Source organism: Uloborus diversus, chromosome 8 (genome assembly GCF_026930045.1).
Source record: "Uloborus diversus isolate 005 chromosome 8, Udiv.v.3.1, whole genome shotgun sequence".
Classification (NCBI taxonomy): domain Eukaryota; kingdom Metazoa; phylum Arthropoda; class Arachnida; order Araneae; family Uloboridae; genus Uloborus; species Uloborus diversus.
In genome coordinates, this window is record NC_072738.1 from 8,998,089 (window position 1) to 9,024,589 (window position 26,501).

At 34.4% G+C, this 26,501-nt stretch overlaps 1 protein-coding gene across 1 annotated transcript in view; it reads left to right on the top strand.

Moving 5' to 3' along the window:
• The first annotated feature begins 14,782 nt into the window (after window positions 1-14,782).
• Window positions 14,783-26,501, top strand: part of LOC129228170 (toll-like receptor Tollo) — a 29,970-nt gene continuing 18,251 nt past the window's right edge. Inside the window, exon 1 of the mRNA XM_054862822.1 lies at window positions 14,783-18,718. Coding sequence (XP_054718797.1) covers window positions 15,030-18,626 — 3,597 coding nt within the window. The 5' untranslated portion in view covers window positions 14,783-15,029 and the 3' untranslated portion in view covers window positions 18,627-18,718. The remainder of the gene's footprint in view (window positions 18,719-26,501) is intronic.

Consider the following 26,501-nt stretch of genomic DNA (forward strand, 5'->3'; position numbering starts at 1 on the left):
AATCACGATCAGAAAATGCAGCCATTTTAATTTTCCCCGAAATTGTGAAACTAAACATTGTAAAGGGAAGAGAAATTATTGCGTTGAAAAGGATAAGAATAAATAAAGGAATGGATCGGCAAACTGTGTTTATGCCTGGGGTGGCACATGAAACTAGCTAACGGCTAAAATGGAAAGAGAGAGAGAGAGAGGAAAAAAAGAACCTAAAAAGCTTTCCTAATGTAGGACAATTTTTGCCTTTGCAAACTCCGCCATTGTTTCGGACGGTTAATTAATAAAGAGGAAAGATGCAAAAGCAGACGACATTTTTTCTGAAATTTTTTTTCCGAACCTCATGGCGCTGTTGAAGTGCAAAGAACTATTATTCTGAATGTGTATTTCGTCAACGGTAACATTTTAATCCCGCACAAAAGTGCATTAGGGCTTCTGGGGGTGTGCAGAGGAAAACAATAACATAAATACATGCAGCCGAATAAGCTTTAATTAAAAGTGTTATTATGCTGTGATCGCTGACTTAAAATGAACTAAGAAAAATTCGGATTCTTGAACTGGCAACGCTTGTGCAAGAAGATGGATAAAAGAAACAGAGCGTAAATGGAACATCAGAGATTTTATGTATAAAGGGCAAAAAGTGATTACGTAAACGCAATGAAGTTTATTTAGTGATATAGGTTTTCTTTAATATCCTATGATTAAAAACAAAAGTCCGCGTTTCTTTTTTACTCCGTTTAGAAGAATGCATGGCTCTTGATGAATCAAGAGCTTAATTAAGAGCAATTCTTAAACATATTTTTATATTAATAAAAGTTTTTCGAATGGCGAAAATAATTTTAGATAGATTGAATATTTGATACTTGGACGATAAAGAACTAAATTTATCTCATATTCTTTGATTGGGTATCCGGATTTGATGTTGATTAAAAAGATTTTTTTTTTCGTTGATGTAATTAATTTAGATGCTTTAGAGTTCCTTTTTTTATTTCGTTCGAGAAGAGTTGAAACTTGAGGATGGCAATTTTATTTTTCATTTTTCAGTTAAAACTTTTAGCGTAACTCTGACACAGGGTACGAAACTAAGATGTGTATTAGTTGAGAGTCATCAGAACCTAGTTTTTTTTTGCTTTAGTTGCCAAAATGTTTTTTTCTTGCCCAATTTTAAAATAATTTAAGAGATTAAACAAAGTTTTTTGCACAATATGTAAACCTAGCAAAAAAATGAAGAAACGACGCAAAATAAAGATCAGCACATTAATTTTTTTTCGTAAAATTGTGGTCGTCAAACTGAAATTTTTAGTTGCAAAGTACAACAAACTACTGAACCTTGCACTGACATTAAAAGATTGCAGCAAATACTTGTAGTTTTTAATATAAATGTTAATTTTTCCATCACTTTTTTGATTACATATGTAATTACAGAAAACGATAGTTACAGAAACGATTGTGTACTTTCAGAAAACGATAACTATTTCTAAATCTTTATTTCTGTTCTGTTTTTCTGCTAAAAAAATAGTTTACACTGATACTTTTTGTATTTAAAAGTTCTGTATGTATTTCCTTCCTTTGTGCGTCATCAGTTCCTAAAACCAGCATGAACGAAAAGTCAAACAAAGAATTAATTGCAGTGTTTATTATTTGTTCTTTTTTAACTTTGTCAGAAACTGAACTGGTGATGAGAGCTATTTCAGTTGACTCTAGTGCAGCTAAAATTTACCTTCTGTTAAAGGGAGTGGTCATAATAGTATTTACATGTATGTAAGTGGATTGGCAGTAAAGTTATGACCATGACCAATGGCTCTGGGGAAGTTCACCCCAAAGCCTAACCTCACTGCGCCACTGGTCCACTAGTTATAAAAATTGTTTTGACTCCCATAACTGCAAGTCTGGAAAGTACACTTGGATTTAAAATATTTCATACCAGCAAATATACCCAGCTTTGGTCAATAATAATATTGAGAAACAATTCATACTTTCCATTATTTATTTTTAGATGTGCCACTCGGTTTCATCCGCGTTAATAAGACAACAATGTAATAAAAAACTATTTTAAGTGCATCGCGCTATGATACAAAATTACACACCTTTATCCATCAATGTTTTCCGTTAAATAAGAGAATCGAAAAAAAAAAAAAAATATTCAAATCCTTTGATTTGTAAATTAATTATTTTTTAAATGAACCGGGGGGTATAAACGCTGAAATTCTTCCAGCCCACTGTCGGATTCGAACCCGAGGCTATTGAGTCAATAAAAAAAATGCATCATAAAATATTATTGATTTAATTTCAATTTATTGTTATTCCACTCCTCTTAGTCATAGCGTGATGTTATATAGCCTATAGACTTCAATAAATGCATTATTCAACACAAAAAGAATTTTCCAATTCGACCCAGTAGTTCCTGAGATTAGCATGTTCAAACAAACGAACTCCTCAGCTTTATATTATTAGTGCAGATTTCCCATTCCCATGTTCTGAATCTTTAGCATGTAATTCAATTATCACAAATTAAAATAAAAAAGTTGGGCGTCATCAGCCCCCAGTTTTTTTCTCTTTAGTTGCCAAATTGTTATGCTTAGGCTTAACTTTAAAATATTTTAGATAGTCTCACTGTGATTTGTGATCCTTGCTCTTATTCCGTTAATGAACCGAATCCCTCACGTTATAACCGAGTGGGGTCCTCTACTAGCAATTTGTTATTTCTAAGTTATGGAACAAATTATAAATATTAAAGTTGTGATAATCTGATAGTAAAAAATGACGACTTGTCGTAAAATTGGGATCATAAAAGCAATTTTCATATAAAAAATTAGACTGCGATTGGATGCGAAATTATAGTCGTTAAAACAAAAATTTTAGTTACAAAGTATGGGTAACGTCTACTTATTTCTAATCCTAATCTCCATTTATCCATTTCTTTTCCGATCTCCAGCTGAATTTTATAAAAAGAAAATGAAACAAAACTGAAAAAAGACAATAACTTTTATTCCTAAGCTCAGACTGCAATGGAAAAATTAAGCGTAAAAAATGTTTAATTTTCTTGAACTACTGTCTGCTTGTCGTGCGTCCAGAGCCTTTGTTATATATTTCTCTCGCGTGCGCAGAGCGCTTGCGTAAGACTAGTTGACGATTGCCCATCAAAGGGACGAAAATTGTCAAGCGGGAGAGAAAAGAAAAGAACCGGGCATCAAAAGAGCAACCCAGTATCTACCTAACAATTAAAAACTAAAGAATAGCGGAACAGGCAGCCGCTGTGGAGCTATTAAAGAAATCGTTCTGGCTAATGTTTATCGCGGGAAAATTCGAAAAGGGGAGCGGGAGGGGTGGTGGAAGGTTAGACATTTCTTCCATTCAGCCGTCGGGCCAAGAGATCGTTTGTCACGCTTTGCCGAGGGAAGACACTTTCCTGAGGTTGCCGCAAAGGATTCGTGGAAAATGTCGCCAAGGCTATGCCAGCATTCGTAACTGCATTAAAAATTAGGATGCAATTTTGCAAAAAATGCAAGTACACTCTACGCAAGTCACAATTAAAGGAATTATGGCTCAAGTTGAGCCATCAAATTTTTGGAGGAGGATTTTTTTTAATTTTTTAATTTTATTTATTTAATTTAAATTATTTATTTTATTCTGTTTGTATTTCATTTATTTATTTAGTTTGTGTGTGTTTATGTAGGTCATTGGCGTAGCACAGAACATTTCAAATAAAATAATAATTATTATTTCAAATAAATAAATAAATAAATATAAAGTAGTTTAAAAAATAAATTAAACGAAATGATTAAAAAAAAAATTATAAATTAAAAAAAGAGAGCTAAAAAATTTAAAAAAAAGGAAAGAGGGTTGAGAAAAGTTTGGGGGTGGGAGGGGAGTGGGAGGGCACTGGGCACCCCTGGCAGGTCAGGTGAGATGAAAATTCGGGAAGTTTCTCCCTGTCCAATACGACGTCATTAATCACACACGCAAGTCGACCCTCAAACTTTTTTTGATAAAAGATGGACCTTATCAAATTTTTGTGTATAAGTCAAATACTTTTTGTGTGAAAATGCTCGAGAATTCCGTTGTATTTCAAAAAAAAAAAAAAAAAAATCGAGTATAGTTTCCTTGGAGGGGAGCTGAGATTCTGATGAAAAAGTAAAATATAAGATTCTCATTTAATTTAGCTATGTTATATTCTGCACAATAGACTACATTTGCATAAGTTTAAGCAATAAAGTTTTTACAATTCGTGAACTCTGTTACTCTGTAAGTAGAAATAAGTAGGAGTAATAGAAAATTTGTGTGACGTTGTGTGCTGCTAAAAACTATAGGATAACACGGCTTTAGTTAACAGACAAGGTTCCAGTAACAGATAGTTGTAAGTTTGGGGTTTAAATAATAGGAATTTCAGGCGGGAAAAACTGATGGTGCTGCGTTTACGCAACCATTTAGTGTATTAGAGTGAATTTTATGAGACAGTTGGTATTTACAAAGCAGTGTTGGAAGGTTATTAACAGTCACCACGAGGCCTGCCGGTGTTCCATGTTCATTTGAATTCAATAAGGTTTTAGATCTAAATATAAAGAACTTTTGCATATTTTGAAGAGAAAAGGGGGAATTCTGTCCATTAATCATCCTTTCTTCCTCCTATGTATTACTGGATATCATCAGAATTGTCGGTGTTTGCTAGTTGGAGTCGCACCTTTTTTCGAAATTGTGCAAATAAATATATTATCAATTAACTCAGAGGATCCAGAAGCAGCCAAACGTTAGATGATATGATGTTGCATGAAAGGAAAAAGTTTTAAAAGTCGAAATACTTGAAAAGGCTCAGAAAATTGAGTTAACCTGAGAGTGATGTTTTTAGCATGTCTTACTGGTGTCGTTACCCTAATGCGTTTTAGAAAATGATGGGTATAAAACAATAACTAACATCAAGATTCAGTGTGTCTTTTAGTTTTAGTCATAAAATACGAAACTTCCACAGCATTTTGAAATTTCTCGAGTTCAACTAACATTTCTTTGCCAAGAAAAACGATACGATCGCCAACCCTGAAGACATTTATTTCCAACCCATCTTATAACTACTTTTGGACGCTATCCCAATTATGCAAGGGGGGCATTATGCCGCGAACTCCAAGAGGGCGTGTTTCGGGGTGGATAGCGTAAAGACAATTCGAATTGTGCCCCTCAATATGCCGTGAAGATATACTAGGTTAAGTACATGGCCCGCGTAATCGTAAAAACTACCTTCTAAAAAAATTGAAGCCAAGAATAACTTTGGCGCCCTGCACTGACGAGGAAGACAGTTTTATTGTTATTGAGGAGGTTTTTATGGTTGTCTACGTGTGTGTTGTTTGTCTCTTGGCTGAGCTATGTGATATATTTCTCATCGTTTTGCTTTTTTGACTTAAACTGTTCATTTTTTATGCTCAGCTCTGAAACGGTGTAGCTCAACTTCGCAGTCGGATGTAAAAAGACTCGGTCGCTTGGGACTGTCAGTTTTAAAGATTCTACTGTTTAGCTGACGATGGATTTATTGTTCGGGAGTGTGTGGGCGTAAATTTCTACACGGCTGATGTAATAATAATTCTTTTCTGAAAGTTTTGATGGCTGTTATAATAAGCAGGGCCTCAAACTTTCAGTAGGGGTGCAGTTTGTCAAGAGTAAGAATCTGTCGTGCCTTCAAGTAAAAAGAATAGTAAAACCAGGAGTTTCTTTTCAAAATGCACGGGTTCCCTTCTAGGTTGGAATTGAAGGAGGTAATCAATTTTAGAGTTAAAAATAAATGTAGTAACACTAGATTTTAAAAGCTCGTTTAGGAAGATGTCTTTATCAACGTTTTGTTGTTGAAAATCATTCTTAAAATGGAAGGGAGTTTCATTTTGTCATGAGTCAGAATCTATCGTACTGGCGTACTTCAAGTTAAAAGATAAAACCAAGATCTTCCTTCATGGGTGGGTACCGTGATGCTTCTCAGGCCTAAACCGTTTGGCCGATTTTCACGAAATTTGGCACAGAATTGGTTTGTAGCTCGGAGGTGTACACTTCGAAGCAATTTTTCGAAAATTCGATTTTTTTTCTTTTCTATTCCAATTTTAAGAACATTTTACCAAGCAACTTATCACAACGTGGACGAGTAAATTAGCAAATTATCATAACGTGGAACTGCAAAATGGGCAAACAATTTACCGTAGCAAGTTGACGGGAAATTCATCCTCCATTATTTGAAAAATATACAGGCGAACCAAATGACCTTTTAATTTTCTACTACGGGCAAAACCGTGCGGGTATCGCTATTAATAAATAAATTGACTTCAGATTAAAAAAAAAAAGTCGTAAGTGAAGCTGTCTCAATTGACATAGAGTCGGAACTTGTTTTTAAAATGGAAGAGATTTTTGCTCCAGAATGGTTCTGAGAAAAAGATTAAAAAGATGTCCAAAGGAAATGAAAGATGAACGTTAAAATAAAAATTTTGAAATCGGTATATTTCTGAAAAATCAATGTATCAATTTTTCAGAGTATTAAATTTCATCATACAAATTTTGTTCATAAAGTAACAAAATATTCAAAAGTGTATAAAATTACACTCCTGGAAAATTAGGTATACATAAATATTTCTGAGATTTTTAACAGCAACAATTATCATTTTTTAATTTTTCTATTAGATATGTAGAATTATCAGTGGATAAAATTATTAAAAGCGAGGATTTCTTCAAATCCCAATCAGCACGATATCCATAGATTCAAAACAGAAATGGAGTTGCTTGCTGCAACAAGGAGGTGACTCCAAATTTCAATTTTGAAAAGGTCCGCATTAAAGCTTAAAACACCAAATCACAATTTAACATTTTTATAATTCCTATTGTATAACTGTACTGAAAAGCATATAAGGGGACATAATTAAAATTTAAAAAAGAAAAAGTTAGTTGATGTTTTAAGCTCCAATACAGAATTTTTGAGAAAATTGAAATTGGAGCTACCTCCTTTTTGCAGAAAACCCTTAAATACCCTACGTCATATTTTCATTCTGTTTATTAGAAAGGACAACAAAAAGTGTTTGGTCCATAAGCTGGCTATTATACATTACGTTATGTTAGTTTCTGAAATCACGTGGTAAAATTAATCAGAATTTTACAGCCATTTAAAAATGTATATAATGAATAAAAAATATACATTTAATATCCAAAAATGACAATAACTCTTAGGAAATTGCAGAACGTGCGATTAGTGAAACTTTCAAAATTACATTTCTAGACTTAGTAATTAAAGTTTCCATGTATGAACAAAACAAAATAAAAATGGTATTTTATGTATTCGAAAAAAGAATGTGACTAGGTTTCTCACTCACTTTAAGAATAACATCATAAAAGCCAGTAACTGGAGAAATTCAACTGATATAGTTTATATCTTACTTGTAAATATTTGTCAAACTAACCATACTAAAACAATTTTTAAAAGTTGTAATATGTTGTTTTTTCTTAAGATTTCATTTCTGAATTCTCTTTCGTGGAGTATCATGTTTTCGAATTTCTGATATGAAGATGTTAAAGATTTATCGTACTTAACAAATTATGATAATGTTCTTTTCTAAAACTGGTGATATTGTCAATTTAATGTTTCTTTTTGTATAAACACTTGTTTTTGATATTCATTTGTTGTGACATCATTTATGACTGACTTTCAGCTACAAGATCAGTCAGAAGCGTTGCTCCTGACAAAATTAGCAAGTAATGCAAAAATTCCTGCTAAGTTTTGTCCCTTTGGTTGTTGTTGAAGTTCAACTTCAAGTTAAGTGGAAACTTATCTACCACGGAAAGCATTTTTTTTTCTTGAAAGCTAAAAAGTAAATTATCTATACCTAAATCAATTCTTTGGTTTGGTCCGCGGTCCGCCCCAAAACCAAACGTTCTTTGTAATCTAGAAAACACAAAATCTCTTTTAGCAAGCATTGTCGCTCTCAAACCAGATTGACGCCTTCGTCAACTGATCTCAAAGAAGCATTTTCAAGCACTACAGGCGGTTAGTTAAATCTTTCTTTTCGAAAACAGAAGATAACGTTCTGAATGCAAGGGCACAATTGCCGTGGACAATTCAACCAGTGACTTGCACCACAGGGATCCCTATCGCGCACGGTGGTCTGGGAATGTTCCCTGGAGCATTCCAAAAGGGGGTGCTCTGGCTCTTTGTAGGCTGGAGATAAGAACCTTGGGAAGATCCACCTGTGGACTTGATGATGAGGTTAACTTCCGGATGGAACGTAACTCACTTTACTGAATCTTATGACACTTTGGGGAATCGAGATGAAAAGTCTCTGGTGACCATCCTCTGCAGTTCGGAAGTCTGTAATCTTGTTGGATGAATTCTGCTGCTTACTTTGTAGTAAATGCCGCTTATCTCTGGGAGACTCTGGCGCCTTTTCTGTGTTACCCATAATGCACATTTGTTATGGTCAATGTGCAACAATGTTCCCCAACTATTCGGCGAGGGTTGGACTAAGAAATTTGGCACCAATGTCGCAAAAATGTAGTCTCGTAAAATGGAAATAAAGGAAGACTGTTTAACATGATATTTTTACTGTAATGTTATTAAAAAAGTGAAAATATTTCAATGACAAGACTACTGTAGCGCAAGTATCACGGATTGTGACATACACATTTAATTACATTATTTGCTAACACTGAGCCATTTCCTTTATCTTTTTTTATCTTAGTTTTGCCTAATCTAATTTGTAATTCATTATTTAAGACATATGCATTCAAACTTAAAAGTAAAAGTTGGACACGTGGAATATTTTTAACTTTATGCAAATACGAAAATGTTGAAAGAATTTGGAGGGACATGGACTTCTGTGGTTTAAATTATGCTTACACCAAAAACCACATATTTTAGTTAGCGTTCAAAATTTCGACTTAAATTTGGGAATTGTAAAATGGATTAATGCTTGAAAGTTTTCTTTAATGCTGTTGTTTGCATTTTATTATGTAGCCACTCCTTAGATTGACAAGAAACAGAAAAATGCTACGAATTCAAAAACAGGATGTAACCGATATCATTAAAAATAATGGCCGGGCATATTGCATTACTAAATGATACACTCAACTGCAGAAGTTTTAGTTATTTTTCACGAACGACTTTTTAAGCGAAAATACCAAACGAAACCGAAATCAAAACCTTTATTGCAAATTGATATCACTACAAAAAAAAAAAAAAAAAAACTCAAGTAATCACCGAACTCTGTTTAATGTAAACATTCTCAGGTATGAATGTTTACAGAGAAGGGAAAATTGATTCTCAAACCGCAGGAAATTCAAGTGAATAAAAAACATCTTCATTGTTTAATAGGGGGAAAAATAATCGTTTCCTGTGAAATGCAATTTCTTATTTCAGTAACCTCAAATTTAAAGCGAAGTTTTTCTTTAACCCTCAAGTTATTGGTGGCCAGCGGAAACGCGCAATTTATATTGTTTACAGAAAAATGTCGTTCAAACCTTTCTTAACTATTTTTTTTCTGAAATGATGAGTGCACTGACCACATTGTAAATTTAAACAACGTGGGAAAAGAACAATTTGTAGAAAATGGCTGACACGCATAGGTATTATAGGAATATATGCATAGGACTTACGCAAGCGTAATTCGGTTCACCCGGGGTTATCGTGCTTCCGAAGAAGAAGAAGCAGAAGACAAGAGAGATAGAGCATATTTTTCGCATTGAATCTCGGAAGAATGACTTTAAAAATTTAGTTCAACCAATTTTCATGGTTTTTTTTCTTATATAAAAATTTAGACTAGAGGAATCATTCAAAAGGCCAAATACGTAGTCTGTCCAATAAATACGCGAACTGAGGCCATAACAAATTTATTTTGCAAAATTTAGTCCACATCGATTTTGTCTCCTTCAATGTTACTCTACATTCGTTTCTATGCACTTATCCCATCTTCTTTTCCACTTTTTAAAGCACCTTTGGAAGTCCTCAGCAGTTAGTTGTCCCGTCGTCTCTCGCTTTATTGAGTCCTAATCTCCCCAATGATGTCCCCTCATCACATTTTTGCATTTTGGGAATAGGAAAAGTCGCAAGGTGCGAGATCTGGCGAATAAGGAGGATAATCAAGGATGGTGATTGATTTTTTTGCCAGAAACTGACGAACAATCAATGCTGAATGTGCTGGTGCATTGTCATGGTGCAGGATCCATCCATCGCCTTGAGTCACACTTGGTCGCACACGATCTCTCAAACGTTTGACAGCTGTGGTTTCATCAATTTCTGTGATTTCATCAATTTCCATTTTCGACGAACAGTAAAAACAAGGACAACAGAAACAGAAACTAACATAACTTGCAACTTATGCGCAATTTGGCGATCTGCCAAGTACGTACTGACAGCTCATTGGATGTAAACCTTTCCGATGCTGAAAGAAAGATAATGTGAAAATTTCAGCGAAATCGCATGGTTATTTCTCGAGTTTTGCGCGTTTAAAGGAACAAACGCTTTTTGGAGACTTCATTTTATACTATGTAGAGATAAATACCTTGATGAAACCAACAATCGCAGGCAGGGTCGTGCACATTATTCTTGGGACCCGTCACAAACAGTGGCGTAGCGAGAAAAAATCCTTGGGGGTGGGGGGAATTTTTTTTTTGAAGTTTAAAGTAAAGCCATGCCCTCAAGTTTATACACACACACACACTCACATATATATATATATATATATATATATATATATATATATATATATATAACAGGAAGACAAAAGCTTTTTACCGTCATAAAAGCTATCATATTAAATAAAAATCTTTTAGCTCATAAACAGAACCCTTCAGGTTGGACTGAAAAATGATTTTTTGGGGCTCATTGTGGGGGGGGGGGGGGGTTCTGACCCCCCTATACCCCCATGGCTACGCCACTGGTCACAAATTACTTTTATGGGTCCCCTCCATATTGTTTACCTCTTCGTTTCTACATATATTTCACCCCTCATTTAAAAATCTCGGACCCCCTTCAGGTTCGGATTCGAGTCAATAGGTGTCCCTTTCTCTCCCCCCCCCCGTGCACGCCCCTGATCGAAGAAATCAAATTTTGTGATATAAAACGTTGGCTAATTCCTTTGACGAAATCAAATTGCTAACTTTGTTTGTATATATTTTTAAAAATGCTTTTTATCTCCCCCGCTTTCTACTCACCCGACAACGTTGCAAAACATAACCTGCTCTAAATCTATTTATAAATATTCCTGTCAAAAAAAAAAAATCTTTTTAAAATTTTTTTTTGCTGTTTTTCCAAAAAACCTCGTGCTTTAAGGGGTGAACTGACGATATAGGTTCTTCTAGACTTAGTATATCATTACATCAATATTTATAGCTTTAAAATGTTGAACGTGTTCGCCTCGAATAGCTCAATTCTTGCACCCGAAGGTGGACGGGAATTGGAAACGCAGAGGAAAATAAAGCAGCTATTTCTGACAGCGACGGAAAGAAAATCCGGAATGTGGGGTTGACGGGGGGATGTGTTCCTTCACTCCAACATCAGCCGACCAAAGCTTTTGATCGGTTGCTGTCAAAGGCGCGGAAAACGTGAGGCGGATTTTTCATGAGGGAGGTTTTTTTTTTTTCTTTTTTTCTTTTTTGTGGCGTTGTTACCTTGGAGACATGATCGCCACAAGATACAGAAAAGTTTTTTCATGACTCATGAACCCTTCCTCGTATAAACCTTGGACTAGGAGAGTCACTCGCGAGTGCGTTTAGTTTCTAAAAAGGAGTAATTGTGGTAATAGTCATCCGAATGAGAATGCATAAACATTGATGACGGCGTTTAGTTTCTGAAAAATGGGTGATGATCAGGGGCGTGCGAAAGGGGGGGGGGAGAAGGGAGACCTGTTGGCCCGGGCCAGAGCCTGAAAGGGGCCCAATTTAAAATAAAAAAGATTACTGAAATCGTTTACATTTTATTCAGAGTTTAAACACACTGTGGACGGATAACAGTGTCGACGGTTTAGGCGGTGGTCATGACCTCCTTGTAATGATATTTATCGTATCAAAATATGAAAATATGTATACTTTATATTTAGTGCTTAGTTTCTAAAAGAATAATATCTGTGAGAAACAATGGCGCAGACAGAGCGCTTGGTTTTATCATTATTATAATCCTAATGATGCAGTGGTTGCATGTAAGGTCGGTTATGACCCCCCCCCCCCCCCCCCACTTCCTCTTTCCTAGTAGGGCAATCTGGTGGCGCTAGTGGTGAAAAAAATTTAATGAAAAAGGGAAACTCACAAATAATGGATGCTGCATTTTGTTTATAAAAGTGAGAAATATAATGATTTCTAACTTATCAATATCGGAAAATGTACAAAATACAGGGGCTTACTTGGCTTCTGAAAAATGAAATGTCGGAAAATATTTGCTAAAAATGAGGGAAATGTAGCAAAATAGTGGAAAATTTAGCTAAGGGAAAAGAATAATGACGAAAATAATTTTTTTAGAACTAGAGAACAATGGAAAAAAATATAAAAGAGTGGACACAGATCATTTCAAAAGAATGATTTACGGCTAAATAGTCGCATTTTTGTTTCGTTTGTGTACGATAATAATGTTTAGTTTCTAAAATGTAAATATAGCTGTGTTACTTTAAGTTTTTAAAAGGTCTGATCTGAAGCTTGGAGTAATAACTAAATTTAGTTGCTGAGAGTAAGACACAATAGAGATTATGAATGCTTCCAAAAGAACTGACCAAGCTCATCTTCTCAAATCAGACAAAGCAAAAATTAAGAAAAAAAAAAAATGCTGCAAACACTATTTGAAACCCCCCCCCCCAAATACTATTTTGAATTAACAATCAAACATTAAATGCGAATTGGGAATTAACTATCAAACATTAAATTAGTCATCAACTTGTTAAGGTATCCAAATTTACCAGTGTTGTACATTTCCCTTTTACTGTTTCTTATTCTTATTTTTTTCTACATGGAGAAACATGTTGTAGAACTTTCAAAGCGGTGCAAATGCTCTTTAATGTTGCTGCTCTTGCGAATGTCCAGATATCCACATTTTCGTATAAGAGATTTTATAAAAGTTTTTTTCTAAACAATGATGACATAAATATTGTGTAAAAGTAAAAAAAAAAAAAAAAACTATTGAAATAAACAAGACATACATTTTTTTTTTTTTTTTGAGTAGAAACCGCTTCTTCTCAACATTTTTTAAATTCTTATAAAATATAAATAAAAAAACAAATTTTCAACAAAAAAAAATCAAAGGTACTGGGCTAATAATTTTTCACGTGAAGATTTTTTCCCTTTCTTTTTCGATTTTAATTAAATTACAAGCACAATGCTATGATGACTAACTATTGAAAATTGAACATATTAGAGTTACATTAAAATCATAATCCGCATAATAATTATAGACGTGTGTTTCGGTGTCGGAAGTCTTTTCCTCCATAAGCTTAATTCCGTTTGCTTTGAAAAAGTCATTCCTTTCCACCCCAAAACACGCATTAAGTAATTCGTTTTGCTTTTGTGCAATTTTAATGATATTGTTTTAATTTATAGCAGAAAAGTAAAAAATTTATTGGTAACAGTAAGGAACGTTTTTCTGAAATAATAGACCTAGGGAGAAAGTACTGTTTAAGATAGAAAGAGGAAATAAAAGAAAAGCGGAGGAAGAGAAAGAATAAGAATGTGTCGTTATTTTCTGCAGTGATCAAATTAAAGCTTGAATACGACAAATTTCTTGAAATGCGGAGATTGAAAAATAATGCTAATCTGTTTGAATATTTGTTAGATATTTTGAAGCCACAAACTACTTGTCAAAATTGATGTCCTGAAACAATTCAGTGAAAGAAAAATCAAAACGATTCATCTTCGAAAACTCTTGAATCAATTTTAACAAAATTTATTTTTAATACCCCTCGGAAGAGCTTGTAATTCAGCCCGTGATTTATGACCTACACATTACATTTCCCAATAAAACATTCAGACATGGACTAAAACTTATCTCCCTTCCACAAACCCTCTTTTATTGTTGCAGAGTCGGCCATTCACGGGAACACGTCATCCCCAAACAGAGAGCCGTTCACCCCTGCTGAGGAGAAAGTGGTTCCGACCGGGCGCGCCTGCAGCGCCATCTGTGGATCCATCCCAGAAAGACCGAAACCCGGCTCGAGAAAAGAAGAACTCGTCATTAGGTGAAGCTAACTCAAAGCGGACTCACGCGAAATTTTGTCCGCTAAATTGAACCCGAAAAACTCGTTTCTTCGGCGTCTTTTCTATTCGGGTTCAAGCGCTCCCTCTCTCCGCGAATGGACTAGAGAGGTCTTTTCGAAGCATTCCCCGGCCCCCGTGGAATGTTCGCTAGCAGACGATGGATTTGTTTGCCTCGGCTGATGATGACCCATGGATTAACTACAACAGATCGGTGAGCGCGTTTATCGGAAAATGTTCATAACGATGCAGAATTTCATCGACAGAACAGTGCTTCGTTTTTTGTCGCGATGAATGATTTTTAAATAATTTAGCTTCACCAAATTTTTGAAAAGTCTTGCTTCGAGTAAAATATATTTTCCAAGTATTTCCATCAAAGAACTTGACACTGCCTTAAATAGTTTTAAATTTGAAAGTTTTATGATATTGTTAGATTATGAAATTAGTGGAAAGTTGGTGATAGATTTATTTCAGTAATATTATGGCCTTTGCACTGGAGAACATTTAAAGTCAGCACTTGTGTGATAGAGAAACTTTATTTTCAAATCTAATTTTAAGAGAAGCTGAAGTTTTTGTGATCATTAGAAGTTATAAATATTGAATGAAAATTTAATTTTCTTTGGAAGTTACGAAATTTTGTTCAATCTCATAGAATTTTTCAAGCACTATTTCCTAGAAATACAAAATGGGGAAAAAATGATTTTTCGACTTGAAGTAAATTCGAGAACTGAACTTTAAAAATAATTGAATCTTAAATGAGGAAAAATTATGGTCTGTTGGAAGATTCGAATTGTTGAATTCTCGGAAGTAAAATAGAAAAAAAAAAAATGTTTGTTTTGAGTTGATATGTGGAAGTGATGACACTAAAAATGACGTCAACTTGGTTTTGTGTGATATTTCTCATCAGTTTCTTCTTCGCCAAGTCGTCGGGGAATCGCGCCTATGTGGCTCCGGAGGATTGCGAGTGGACTGCGGCAGGGAGTTTGGATTCGTCTTCGGTGGCTCTCACGTGCATCGTACGGACAATTAATGGAGCGTTCGATAGTACCAACTTCAGCCTCATCCAGCCGCAGAACACGGTGAGCTTGAAAGTGAAATGCGAAAACGTTCTGTTCGAAAGTGCTCTTGCCAACAACTCTTTCCACCACCTGCGGGAGTTGCGATCGCTGCACATTGAATTCTGCAAGTTGAAGGAAATTCCGACCAAAGCCTTTTGGGGGCTGACGGAGCTGTCGAATTTGACTGTGAGGACCTACAACAGTGAATGGGGCGAGATTTTCTTGAAGGTCATCCCGGGGAGTCTGTCTTCGCTCCAGAAACTCAACAGGCTGGATTTGAGTCGTAACAACATGCCTGCGCTAGCACCATCGCTCTTGTGTTCGCTACCCAATCTACAACACCTGAATCTGAGTTATAACGACTTCAGCGAAGTTGTGAATCTTGGATTCGCGGCTACGAATCGTACACCTTGTCCCGTGCACGTTCAGCATCTGGATTTAACCAACAATCGCCTGAAAGTTCTCAGTGATCGTGGTTTCTCAGCTCTCAGGCACCTGAGGACTTTGTATTTGCAAAACAATCGGATATCTCGCGCAGAGGATACAGCATTATTTGGATTAGGTAAGCTGCAAATTTTGGATATTTCTGATAATCAGTTGATAGCTCTTCCTCCGGGTTTCTTTAAAAGTTCAGAGTTATTGTCAGAGTTGTATTTGCAAAATAATACCATGAGTGTTCTGCCTCCTGGGCTGTTCTCTGGTCTGCAGAAGATGCTAGTGCTTGATCTCAGCCATAATGCTCTCACTAGCCAGTGGATGAACAGTGATACTTTTGCTGATATGACTAGGCTAGTTGTGTTAGATCTCAGCTACAACAAATTTTCCCATCTGGAATCGGCTACATTTAGGTCACAATACAGTCTGCAGATACTTCAACTGCACCACAATGAACTCATTAGCATTGCCGACAACGCGTTTTCCTCGCTTTACAATCTCCAGACGTTAGTGCTCAGTCATAACAACTTGACGTACATAGACGCTTTGACATTTAATGGTCTACAGATGTTAAATGTGATATCTCTTGATTTTAACAGCATCCAAGCCATACATAGCGAAGCTCTCAAAAATTGCACAAATCTCTTCGAACTGAATCTTAATGTCAATAAACTGATAGAAGTGCCAAAGACTATCAAATTTTTACAGCAACTACGCAGCTTGGACATTAGTAATAACAGAATTTCTGTGATAAACAATGCATCCTATCAAGGTTTAAGACATTTATACAGTCTAAGATTAGCCGGAAATTCCATTGGAAATCTTAGTAAAGGAGTTTTCTTAGATCTTCCGTCTATTAGGATACTGAATTTGGCCGATAATAATGTGCAAGCAATCGAACAGGGCACTTTTGATGAAGTCCCCGAATTACACGCGCTTAGACTCGATTCTAATATAATATCTGATATAAACTCTTTATTTATTAACCTGCACGATTTGTTAATGTTGAATATTTCTGCCAATCGTATTTCGTGGTTCGATTATGCGTTGATTCCAATTGGTCTGCAGTGGTTAGACGTGCACGATAATCAAATAGAGACTCTAGGAAATTACTATGACTTAGAATCTGTTCTGAAACTACGCACTCTGGATGCCTCTTATAATAAGATAACAGAGATCGAAGCTTCTTCATTTCCGAACAGTATAGAAATAATTTTTCTGAACAATAATTTCATTAAAAATATTCAACCGTTTACTTTCCTTGGAAAGCAGAATTTGACCAGAGTAGAATTGAAAAATAATTTATTAGAGACTTTGGAAATGACTGCGTTTAGATTGAGTGAAGTCCCCAACAGGAGACCTTTGCCGGAATTTACTGTCTCGCAAAATCCCTTTGTTTGTGACTGTAACATGGAATGGCTGCAACGTACTGCTACTTTGGACGATTCCAGGCAGTATCCGAGGATGACAGATATCGAGGAGATCATGTGCAGTTTGACATTCAACAGGCGCAGGGACATAGTCCCTTTAATTCGCGCTCAAAGTTCGCAGTTTCTGTGTAGTTACAAGAGTCATTGTTTTGCGCTGTGTCACTGTTGTGAATTTGACGCTTGTGACTGCAAGATGGTTTGTCCGGAAAATTGTACGTGTTACTACGATCAGAGCTGGAATACTAATATTGTTGACTGTGGTAGTAAACGTCTTGCAGCTGTTCCGAGAAAGATTCCTATGGATGTGACCGAATTATATCTCGACGGCAGTGATATTCCTACTCTTTCAAGTCATACTTTCATTGGTAGGAAAAACATGAAAATTTTGTACCTCAACAACAGCAACGTGCACACTATTGACAACCGTACATTCAATGGTCTTAGAGATCTTGTTGTTTTGAATTTGGACAGAAATCGACTTACTGCACTGCATGGCTATGAGTTTGAAAGATTGTTGTATCTGCAAGAGCTTTATTTGTCCTACAATATGATCACTTCCATCAGCAATGTGACTTTCGCCGCTCTTAAGTCGATTGAAGTGCTGCATTTGGACCATAACTACATTGTTCATTTCCAAGTGTGGCTCCTGAATCACAATCCGAGATTACAGGAGATTCGACTCGCCCACAATCCTTGGACTTGCGAGTGTTACTTTGTGGGCGATTTGAAAGAGTTCCTGCACCTCAAGGGAGATTACGTCCGGGACATCTACGACCTGGAGTGTCACTTCAATCACAGTAGCAGTCACATGCTGCTGGACTTCAACACGACTTCGTGTGACAATTTCACTGCCGCTGCTGCCAGGCGCGAGTTTGATCTGACAGACATTCTGCCAATTTTGATCATTGCCGGTTCGGTGTTGGCTGGTTTGTTGTGCGCGATCATCTTGGTGGTCGTGTATCGGCGTGAGATGGGCGTGTGGTTCTACGCCAAGTACGGAATCCGTCTGTTCCAGGGCGGGAACACTCGCCGCGGTCACAGTGTCGGCGACGAGGACAAACTCTTTGACGCGTTCGTCTCTTACAGCAAGAAAGACGAAGCGTTCGTCACGCAGATCCTCGCCCCCGAGCTGGAATGCGGCGTACCGGCGTACCGGCTGTGCCTTCACTACCGCGACCTGCCGGGCGGCGGGTACATGTCTGACGTCATCGTGGAGGCCATGGAGAGCAGTCGGAGGACAGTCCTCATCCTATCCGAAAACTTCCTCAAATCGGAGTGGTGCCGATTCGAGTTCCGCTCGGCGCATCGCGAAGTGCTCAGCGCGTGCCAGCACAGACTTCTTGTGATAGAACTGGGCAAGGTGGACCCCCAGGAGCTGGATCCGGATATCCGGATCTGGATGAAACAAAGTCCGGTCCTCAGGTGGGGCGAGAAACTGTTCTGGGACCGGCTAAAGTACGCCATGCCGGACGTCCGGCACCGAAAAACGGAAAGGAACAGGAACGACGTCAGTGTAGCTGTACATATTTGAAAACTAGTGCTATTTCTATTGTGGATAAATTTCATTTTTTCACACGAGGAAGAAAAGTTTTACATACAGTGACGTGCACATCTTGGGAAACGGTTGGTTTTATTTCCTTATACATTTTTTGTTTCAATATTTTCTTTGCTTGCCCGATATGTGACCAATTTTGCGACAAATAATTGGATTGTGTGTGTAATGACTTTTATTCAAATACTCACTTTATTCATCTATTTATTACATTTGCTGTTTCAAAATTATTTTAATCAGAAATTAATATTTCAGATTAGTAATTTAATTTTTTCCCCTTGATGTCAAGAGAAAATGCATGAAAGTTTTGACTCGGTGTTATTTAAAAAGATAATAATAATAATAATAAATTCTATGTACAATCCAATTATATGTCCAACGTATTCTAACTTTATCTTGAAGTAGTCTCTATGTATTTAGAATTTCTTTATTGGTATAACTTTAAAAGTTTCAATGAAAAATCAAATTCATTTTTCGACAAAAGGTTTCAGACAGCAATTTTTAAATATTTTTCAAATGTGAGAAATCAGTTTTTATTTTTATGAAATCATTTTTGCAAAATGAGTAAAGTTGGAGGTTATGAGTAAAATGCTTTTTTCTTAATGCTCCTTAAATACATGTTTTTCAGCCAAAAAGACTTTAGAGACTTCTTTTTTAAATATAGAACTGAGAAAAATATGTTTTCACTGCATCGCTGCCTTCATTTCAGTTCAATGAATTCAAGTAAATGGATTGAGAAGTTAATAGTTTCAAGTTTTTTTATTGATCGATAAGAATTGAGTTTGGTAATTTTTTAATATTGCTCAAAAGCCCAAGACAGTAATATATTCAAGAAATCAATTTTTTGAATCATTGCTCTGAATCTGTTTAGTTGAACTGGAACATAAAATTTGCGAACTTTAATTGATAATTTATTTGATGTTTTAATGTTTCCCCATTTTCTTATTTAACCTTTTACACGTCTAGCTAAATTTTTCATTAAATGTATTCTCAAAAGCTCTGAATGCTAGCAGAAGTAGACTAAGAATCATTTCATTTAAGTTCATAATGCTGCGGTGCTAAAAAACATAAGATAATTATAAAATGAAAGATTATGAATTATAGTTTCTACCTCATAATGAAGGCAAACTGTATAAAATAACATTTAATGCACAAGCAAATAATTGTAATGCTCTAGCTTAGCGTCATCATGGCGAGAATTCTTTTAAAACAATGAATCTTTATTGTTACTACTCAAAACTTACATAAATAGTTGCAAAAGAAAAAAAAAAAGAAAATTCTCCGCATAAAAAAAATCTTACGATACTGCTACTGAATTTTATTGAAAAGGTAAACAATGAAATGCCTCTTTCTAATAAAATGCTCCAACAACGAAATTACTGTGTTTAGACCAGTCTATGATTTTTTTTTTTTTTTAACGATTATCATGTTCTTTTTTAATTAAATGTATTTTTGTTAATATTTTGGAAATAACTTTCATGGTTTAAAGTTATTTCCTACCGAACATCGCTATTAATTTTTGAAAATCTCGTGGAAAACTTTTAATTTTTCTCACCGCACAAATCAGTTACTTACTTTGTATAAATTACTAACACGTTTGTGACTTATTTTGAGCGATTCAATATAATTTCAACTAATTAATTTATTAGATTGCTTAAGTTATATTTTGAATATATGAAAATGATCAGACGAGTTTTCTCCTAAAAATCAGAACATTCGCACAAAACTATAATGTTTGTTGATTTTTTACATAAGGTTAGAAATAAAAAGTAACATTTTTAAAAAAAGTCTTATTTAAAAAAAAAATCCCCTCCCCCTATTTTTTGAAAGAATAAAAATTATCAATAAAAGTAAAAACAAACTAACGTAAGATATGCGCTGCGCCATATGAAAAAATAAAATAAGAGACAAACATCAACATCAAACAAAGCATTAAATTATATAATTGGAGCGGAATTTAAAATTATGCTCATTGCTTTCTCGATTTAAACTAATTTAACCAACTGTTTTGATACTCTAACAAAATTCAGCACACAGTTTCTGTGGTAAGCATTGATTTACTGCTCTTCAATTAAATAGAACGGATGGAAAACAACTCGTTCTTCCTTTGCGTGCTTCAATTTCGTTCAGAGTTCGGCTTAAATGCGTTTTAAACAGTAAAATTATCGTTTTACGTTAATGTTGGTTCATTATTTTCTATTGGTAAACTTTAGCAGATGTTATTAATGATATGAAATAAAATCTTCGATGCAAAAATGTTTAAAACAACGCAATAGGCAGTATGAGAAAATATCCAGTGTTGGAAAGAATCAATGTGGAATGTTATTTGGGTAATATGTTACGCAATATGTCATTTTTGAATTAAGAGTCTGACTGACGTTTAGTTTATGTCATGAATGAGATTAAAACAGTAAGCGTTTTTTTTTTTTTAATAATAAATACTATATTTTTAAATTTTGATTCTTCTTATAAAACATATTTTAAATTATAATTTTTTTTGTAAGTAACTATTACTTTTTATTGAATAGGTATTATTATCAAAAAAAAACTTGTAGTATTTAAGTCATGTGAATTTAAAATGAATCTCACTGTTTTTATATAAATCTTAGTTTATTAACAACAACGCTAAGTTCACACATTTCCTTTTTAGAATGAATGACATTTTCAACTGTAGGTGTTTAATACTTGTTGAGCGTATCAAAAATCACATCTAAATAATTGAAAAACGTTTGATTACAAAAGTTTTCAATCGTTTTGTTGTTTCCTACCGTTCTGTTGTTCCCCTCTTTTTTTAAAGCGAATCTACGGATAAATCCATTCAGTATCGTCCATCATCTTCGTCGTTACAAAATTCATATTGTTATGAAAGTTTAAAAGTTCGTAATACACGAGTTACTCAGTTCTAAAGATGTAATATTAAACGTTGTGCGAAATGCCTTTATATTCTTTCAGATACATGGTTTTTAAAACAGATATGTTAAGCACTTTGTTAATTTTTCATACATTTTACGAACTATTAGAATCTTGAACTAATATAAAGCCAATATGCGTATGGGTAATATATTTTTTTTTTGTAGAAGCATGCGAGAATCAAAAATAAGCAACAACGAAAGTAATGCGCAAATATAAATGTTACATAAAAACATGTGAAAATTAAAATTATACCCCAACATGGGTAATGCGCAAATGGAAGTTTTTCCTAAAAACTTACGAAAGTCAAAAATAAACATCAACGAATAAAGCGCAAATGAAGTTTTTTCATAAAAGAACGCGTTCATATGATCCCTGCCAAACCACTTGACCGCTCGATTTCAAATGTAAAATATCGACTAGAAAAATATTACGTAAGAATGGGTTTTGGGACCCTCTCCCCTCAAATAAGGGTATGTAGAGATTTTTTCCAACCCCCTTCCCGCTCGGGACCCTAACGTAATTAATGAATGGCCCCTTAAAAACGTGAGCAATGCACAATTTTTTTTTCATTTAAATATACGAAAACAAAAAAAAAAAAAATAAAATAAATAAATTAATTAATAAAACACCAACAGGAATAATGCTGAATGAAAATGTTGCGTATTACAATAAAGACACCCTTTGCATTGTCCATTTGCTTACATTTTTTATTGCATATCTGTGCTTCAGTGCGTTTTGAAAAGATCCAACATTGGGGTAAAAGTAGTTATTTACAATTATCCGTGCTTGTTTTTTCTCTTTATTGATCCCTACGCAAAAGTTTTGTTTACTTTTATTTGTTGACATATATGACCCGTTTGTTTATTTTTAAGTGCGTGCGCCAATTAAGTAAGGAAAAGTGAGTACTTCATGCATAGCATTTTGTCTCGCTTATTGGTAAATTAATTACCCTTAAATGTATCGAAATTACTTTTTAAATCAATTAAATTTGTGCAGATGTTTTTAAAACTCTCTATTTAATGGAAGACACACAAACAAGTTTTTGACAGTTTTTTTTTTTATTTAAGTACGACTTCGCACCAATCATTTCGGTAGGTTTTCGTTGTTATCAAAAGTAATCTGTTGTGTCTCACTTGTCCACAAAAATACGAAATATATTACTACAGCATATTATTTAAGTACATAAACAATTATTTTAACTTGTATAATTACCAATTTCTCATTTTTTAAAAAAGTTTAACTAGTACTACTAAGTTTTTCGCCCCAATTTCATATAGTTGCGGTGACAAATACTTCAATTATTAATCAAATAAGTAGTTAAAACATCAATAAATCGATAAGTGATTAAACTAGCGTGTATTCAGTGTTTCGGTTTTGTAAATATCACGCGTCGCTATTTTACAAGATATTTTTAAATTTTTTATTCGTTATATCGATTTCGTGTATTACTACAATGTGTCGTAGAATATTGTACTATCTCAAAAATTATACCCGAAATTCGGTGTCTGTTTTTATGCATGAGTACTCAAAAGGTCCAACCTTTTTAACACTCAATATTATCCTTTGACCCAAAACGGGGAAGTTTTTTTTTCAATATTAATTTAAACAGTTTTTAAACTCCTACTTATTTTAATTCATCAATTACTTTCGTTAAAAAGTCATTTGCGATTAATTTCAAGTACAATAAACGAGTCGGCAAAAATAATTATAGTGAATGGTTTTTACACTATTCCATTACCGAATTCAGTAGCGTCAAATGCGCTTATAAGTAATTGGTAATGTTATTAATATGCACAGAAAAAAAACGAGCGATTTCATTTTCATCCCGTTTAATTAGCAAACAACTAACGTAAACCATTATTTCAAAAAAAAAAAAAAAAATTAAATCTATACCTTTGTTCAAGACAATTATCCTATAAAACAATCGAGTGCTATTCGTGCGTTTAACTCTTCAAGAAATGTTTTTCTCCTTTTGTTTGTCATTTTTGTTTAATATTTTCTCCGCTCAAAATTATCATGACCGTTATTTTCGGATAGTATTTCAAAAATAACTCCAGCTAATGATTTTAATTAAAATTCCTTCTCGTAATGAATTTGCGAAAACTGTGTGTTTAATTTCCTTCCCTTATTTGTGATCCTTTTGAAAACAATTCTTATCGGAATTATAGTTTTGATAAATGCTCTTTCTTTCCTCGTAAAACGCAAAGAACAATCTCCTTTCTTTGGATGAGAATCGAAATGCATTTTCCTCTGTCAGTTTCTTTTTACAAAAACCCTCTTTTCCATGAACTTTTCCAGATATTTCGCTAATGGTTTTTCATTTTGTTTTAACGTTAGTTAACATTTTTTAAAATTTTATTCTCATTATTCTAGTGTTTTAATTGTTTAACCGACTACTTTTTATTTAGGGTTTTTTACCTAATCAATTTTTATTCTGAAGGGCAAAGAAATTATAAACGAAATAGATCGAGCTAAAAATAAAAAAAAAATTAAATAAAATCTATTCATCAATATTATTTTTATCTAATGAACATTCCTCCAATACCTGACGAAGCTTGAAAGCTATGTATTACTCTAATGCAGAAATTACCCATTTTAATTAATCCTTGTTATTTTATACATCTTCGATGAATCTGCGATTTGTTATTCTAAAGAAAAAGTTATCTTATGTCAAAACCATAAAGTTAAAAAAAAAAAAAAATACTGATAATTGCAAAGGAAACACTATTTACATTAGGGTTTTGTTCTAATATGTCACATTAATTTGTACTATTAGGATTTAATTTCTCATTTTGAATTTTTTGAGTTAATTCTTCCAGCTAATATTTCCACAGTGCGCTTTCAGATCACGTTATTTTATCATTTTTGCATAAGACTTCATTTTAAAAATTTCTTGCTCACAATAGGTATTTAATGATTCTTGTTCTTAAACATCCGTACAATTCATGTTCTAAAGTATCATTATCATTTGTTTATAAATCATATTTACAATATTTTGAATCAAATAAATGAGCATTTATATTTTTCAACATTAAATAAAAATGTGGCTGTGAAGCCTTTTTTTTTAGGGGGAGGGGGGGGAGAGAGATTCTTCTGAAATGTTACTTAATCATTGGCATTTTATGCGTATTATGTATGGGTCAGAAATGGTGATCAACTTTCTTCTTTATATTTCTTAAACTGTAAATCAATGCTTTTCCGAAAACTATTAAATTTCTATACATATTACCCATTAAACTTTAGTATTTTTTATATATGATACGTTATGGTTTTTCCTTTGAAAGAAACACTGTATCTGGAAATTAAATAAATAAATAAAAGAGGATTTTAAAGTTTAAAGAAACAATTCGGGAGTTTTATCGAGGCAAATGTAGATGAAATTCATCCACGAGCGCCCCGATGGGATATCACGGCGACCTCCAAAATCTTGCCTTACTCCGCAGATTTTGTCTGACGATTCGGCAAATTCGTGAAACATACTCCAATTTTTAAATGCCCGAATGTCCTTTTTCTTTATGTGAGCTATGCATGGCCGAATTTAGCTTCACGCCGCCTTAGGAAGATTTGAAATCTGCCGCCCCCTTCCCCCATAACAGAAACAAAAAGTCAAAAACACGCCAAAAAGTGCTCCCGAAACTAATACTGTCAAGCTTATGAAGAAATGATGGCGTTTCTCATTCTGGGGCGGTGCGCCCCAGTCGTCTGAAATAGAAGTCACTGCGAGCTCCCAAAAAATTCTTTATTCTGCAAATTTTGCTGATGATCGGAACATTTGGAGATAATATTGCAGCATATTCTTTTTTCTTTTTTTTTTAAATTTGCGTGTAAGCTCTTATTTTATAATTCGGAAAACGTAGAATTTTCCTACTCCCAAAAATTTCAGTTCGATGCGCTTCTGTTTATATTTACGTTCATCAGTTGCCATCATTGAGAAGCATTTGATTTTCATCAGCATTTGATTGATTGAGGCGCCCCTGAAAATTTTGCCGCCATGGGCAGCTGCCTACTCTGCCTATTGGGAAATTGGTCCTGGAGCTATGATAGGTCTGCATACCCATATTTTGTCCTTCAGCAAAATTAAGAGCACCATGCGACAAGTTGTGAATTTCCGCTCTCCTAAAAATGCGTCCGGGACGCCCCGGAATTCCTTCCACGAGGAAAGCATTTAGGGATGTGTCCTTTTTTATACATTTGTCTTTCTTTAGTATGATCCATCTATGTAAATACAGTTGTACAATCGTTTGTTTGATGACGATAGCGTGATATGCTAAGGTTACAATAAGTTCTGACCAATAACCATTACTCGTAAGAATCAATCGCTTTTTCCCCTCTTCTCTCTCTCATTTTCTGTATTTATGTATGCCTAATCGCAACTTAATGTAGTTACATGGTTCCATTTCGTGCAATGCCTTTTCATGTCATTATGACATTTCATGTAATTATGCTATTCTAATCTTTAATTTGAGTCTTTTTTTTTTTTCGTAATTGCAAAAGTAACGATCACTGTAAGTAATCGTTACGGTTGTTGTAATCATATTGAAAGTGTATCAGCTAATTAAGAGATAAGTTATGGCTTAGAAATAATGTATGGAGTGGGAAAGTTCGGAAGGAAAATATTTCGTCTAAGAAATCCCATAGGACCCGTGTGAAGTTTTATATTAAAAAAAAAAGTTAAGAGGAATGCTTTAAAAGCGGCATCTCGGATATAACGAATAGTTATTACCCAAAAAGTGAAGAATAATCTTTATTTGTTAATCTTTTTCATTTTAAACAGAACCGTAATCAATACTTATAAAGTATGCACAACCGCGTAATCACGAATATCGTCGAATCAAGCATTTAACTATAACTGTAATGTGTGATTTACTGCCTCTGCCACTCTCTTCGAACGCAATCATAACAATATAATTACGAAATCGTAATAATACAAAAAGTATATTA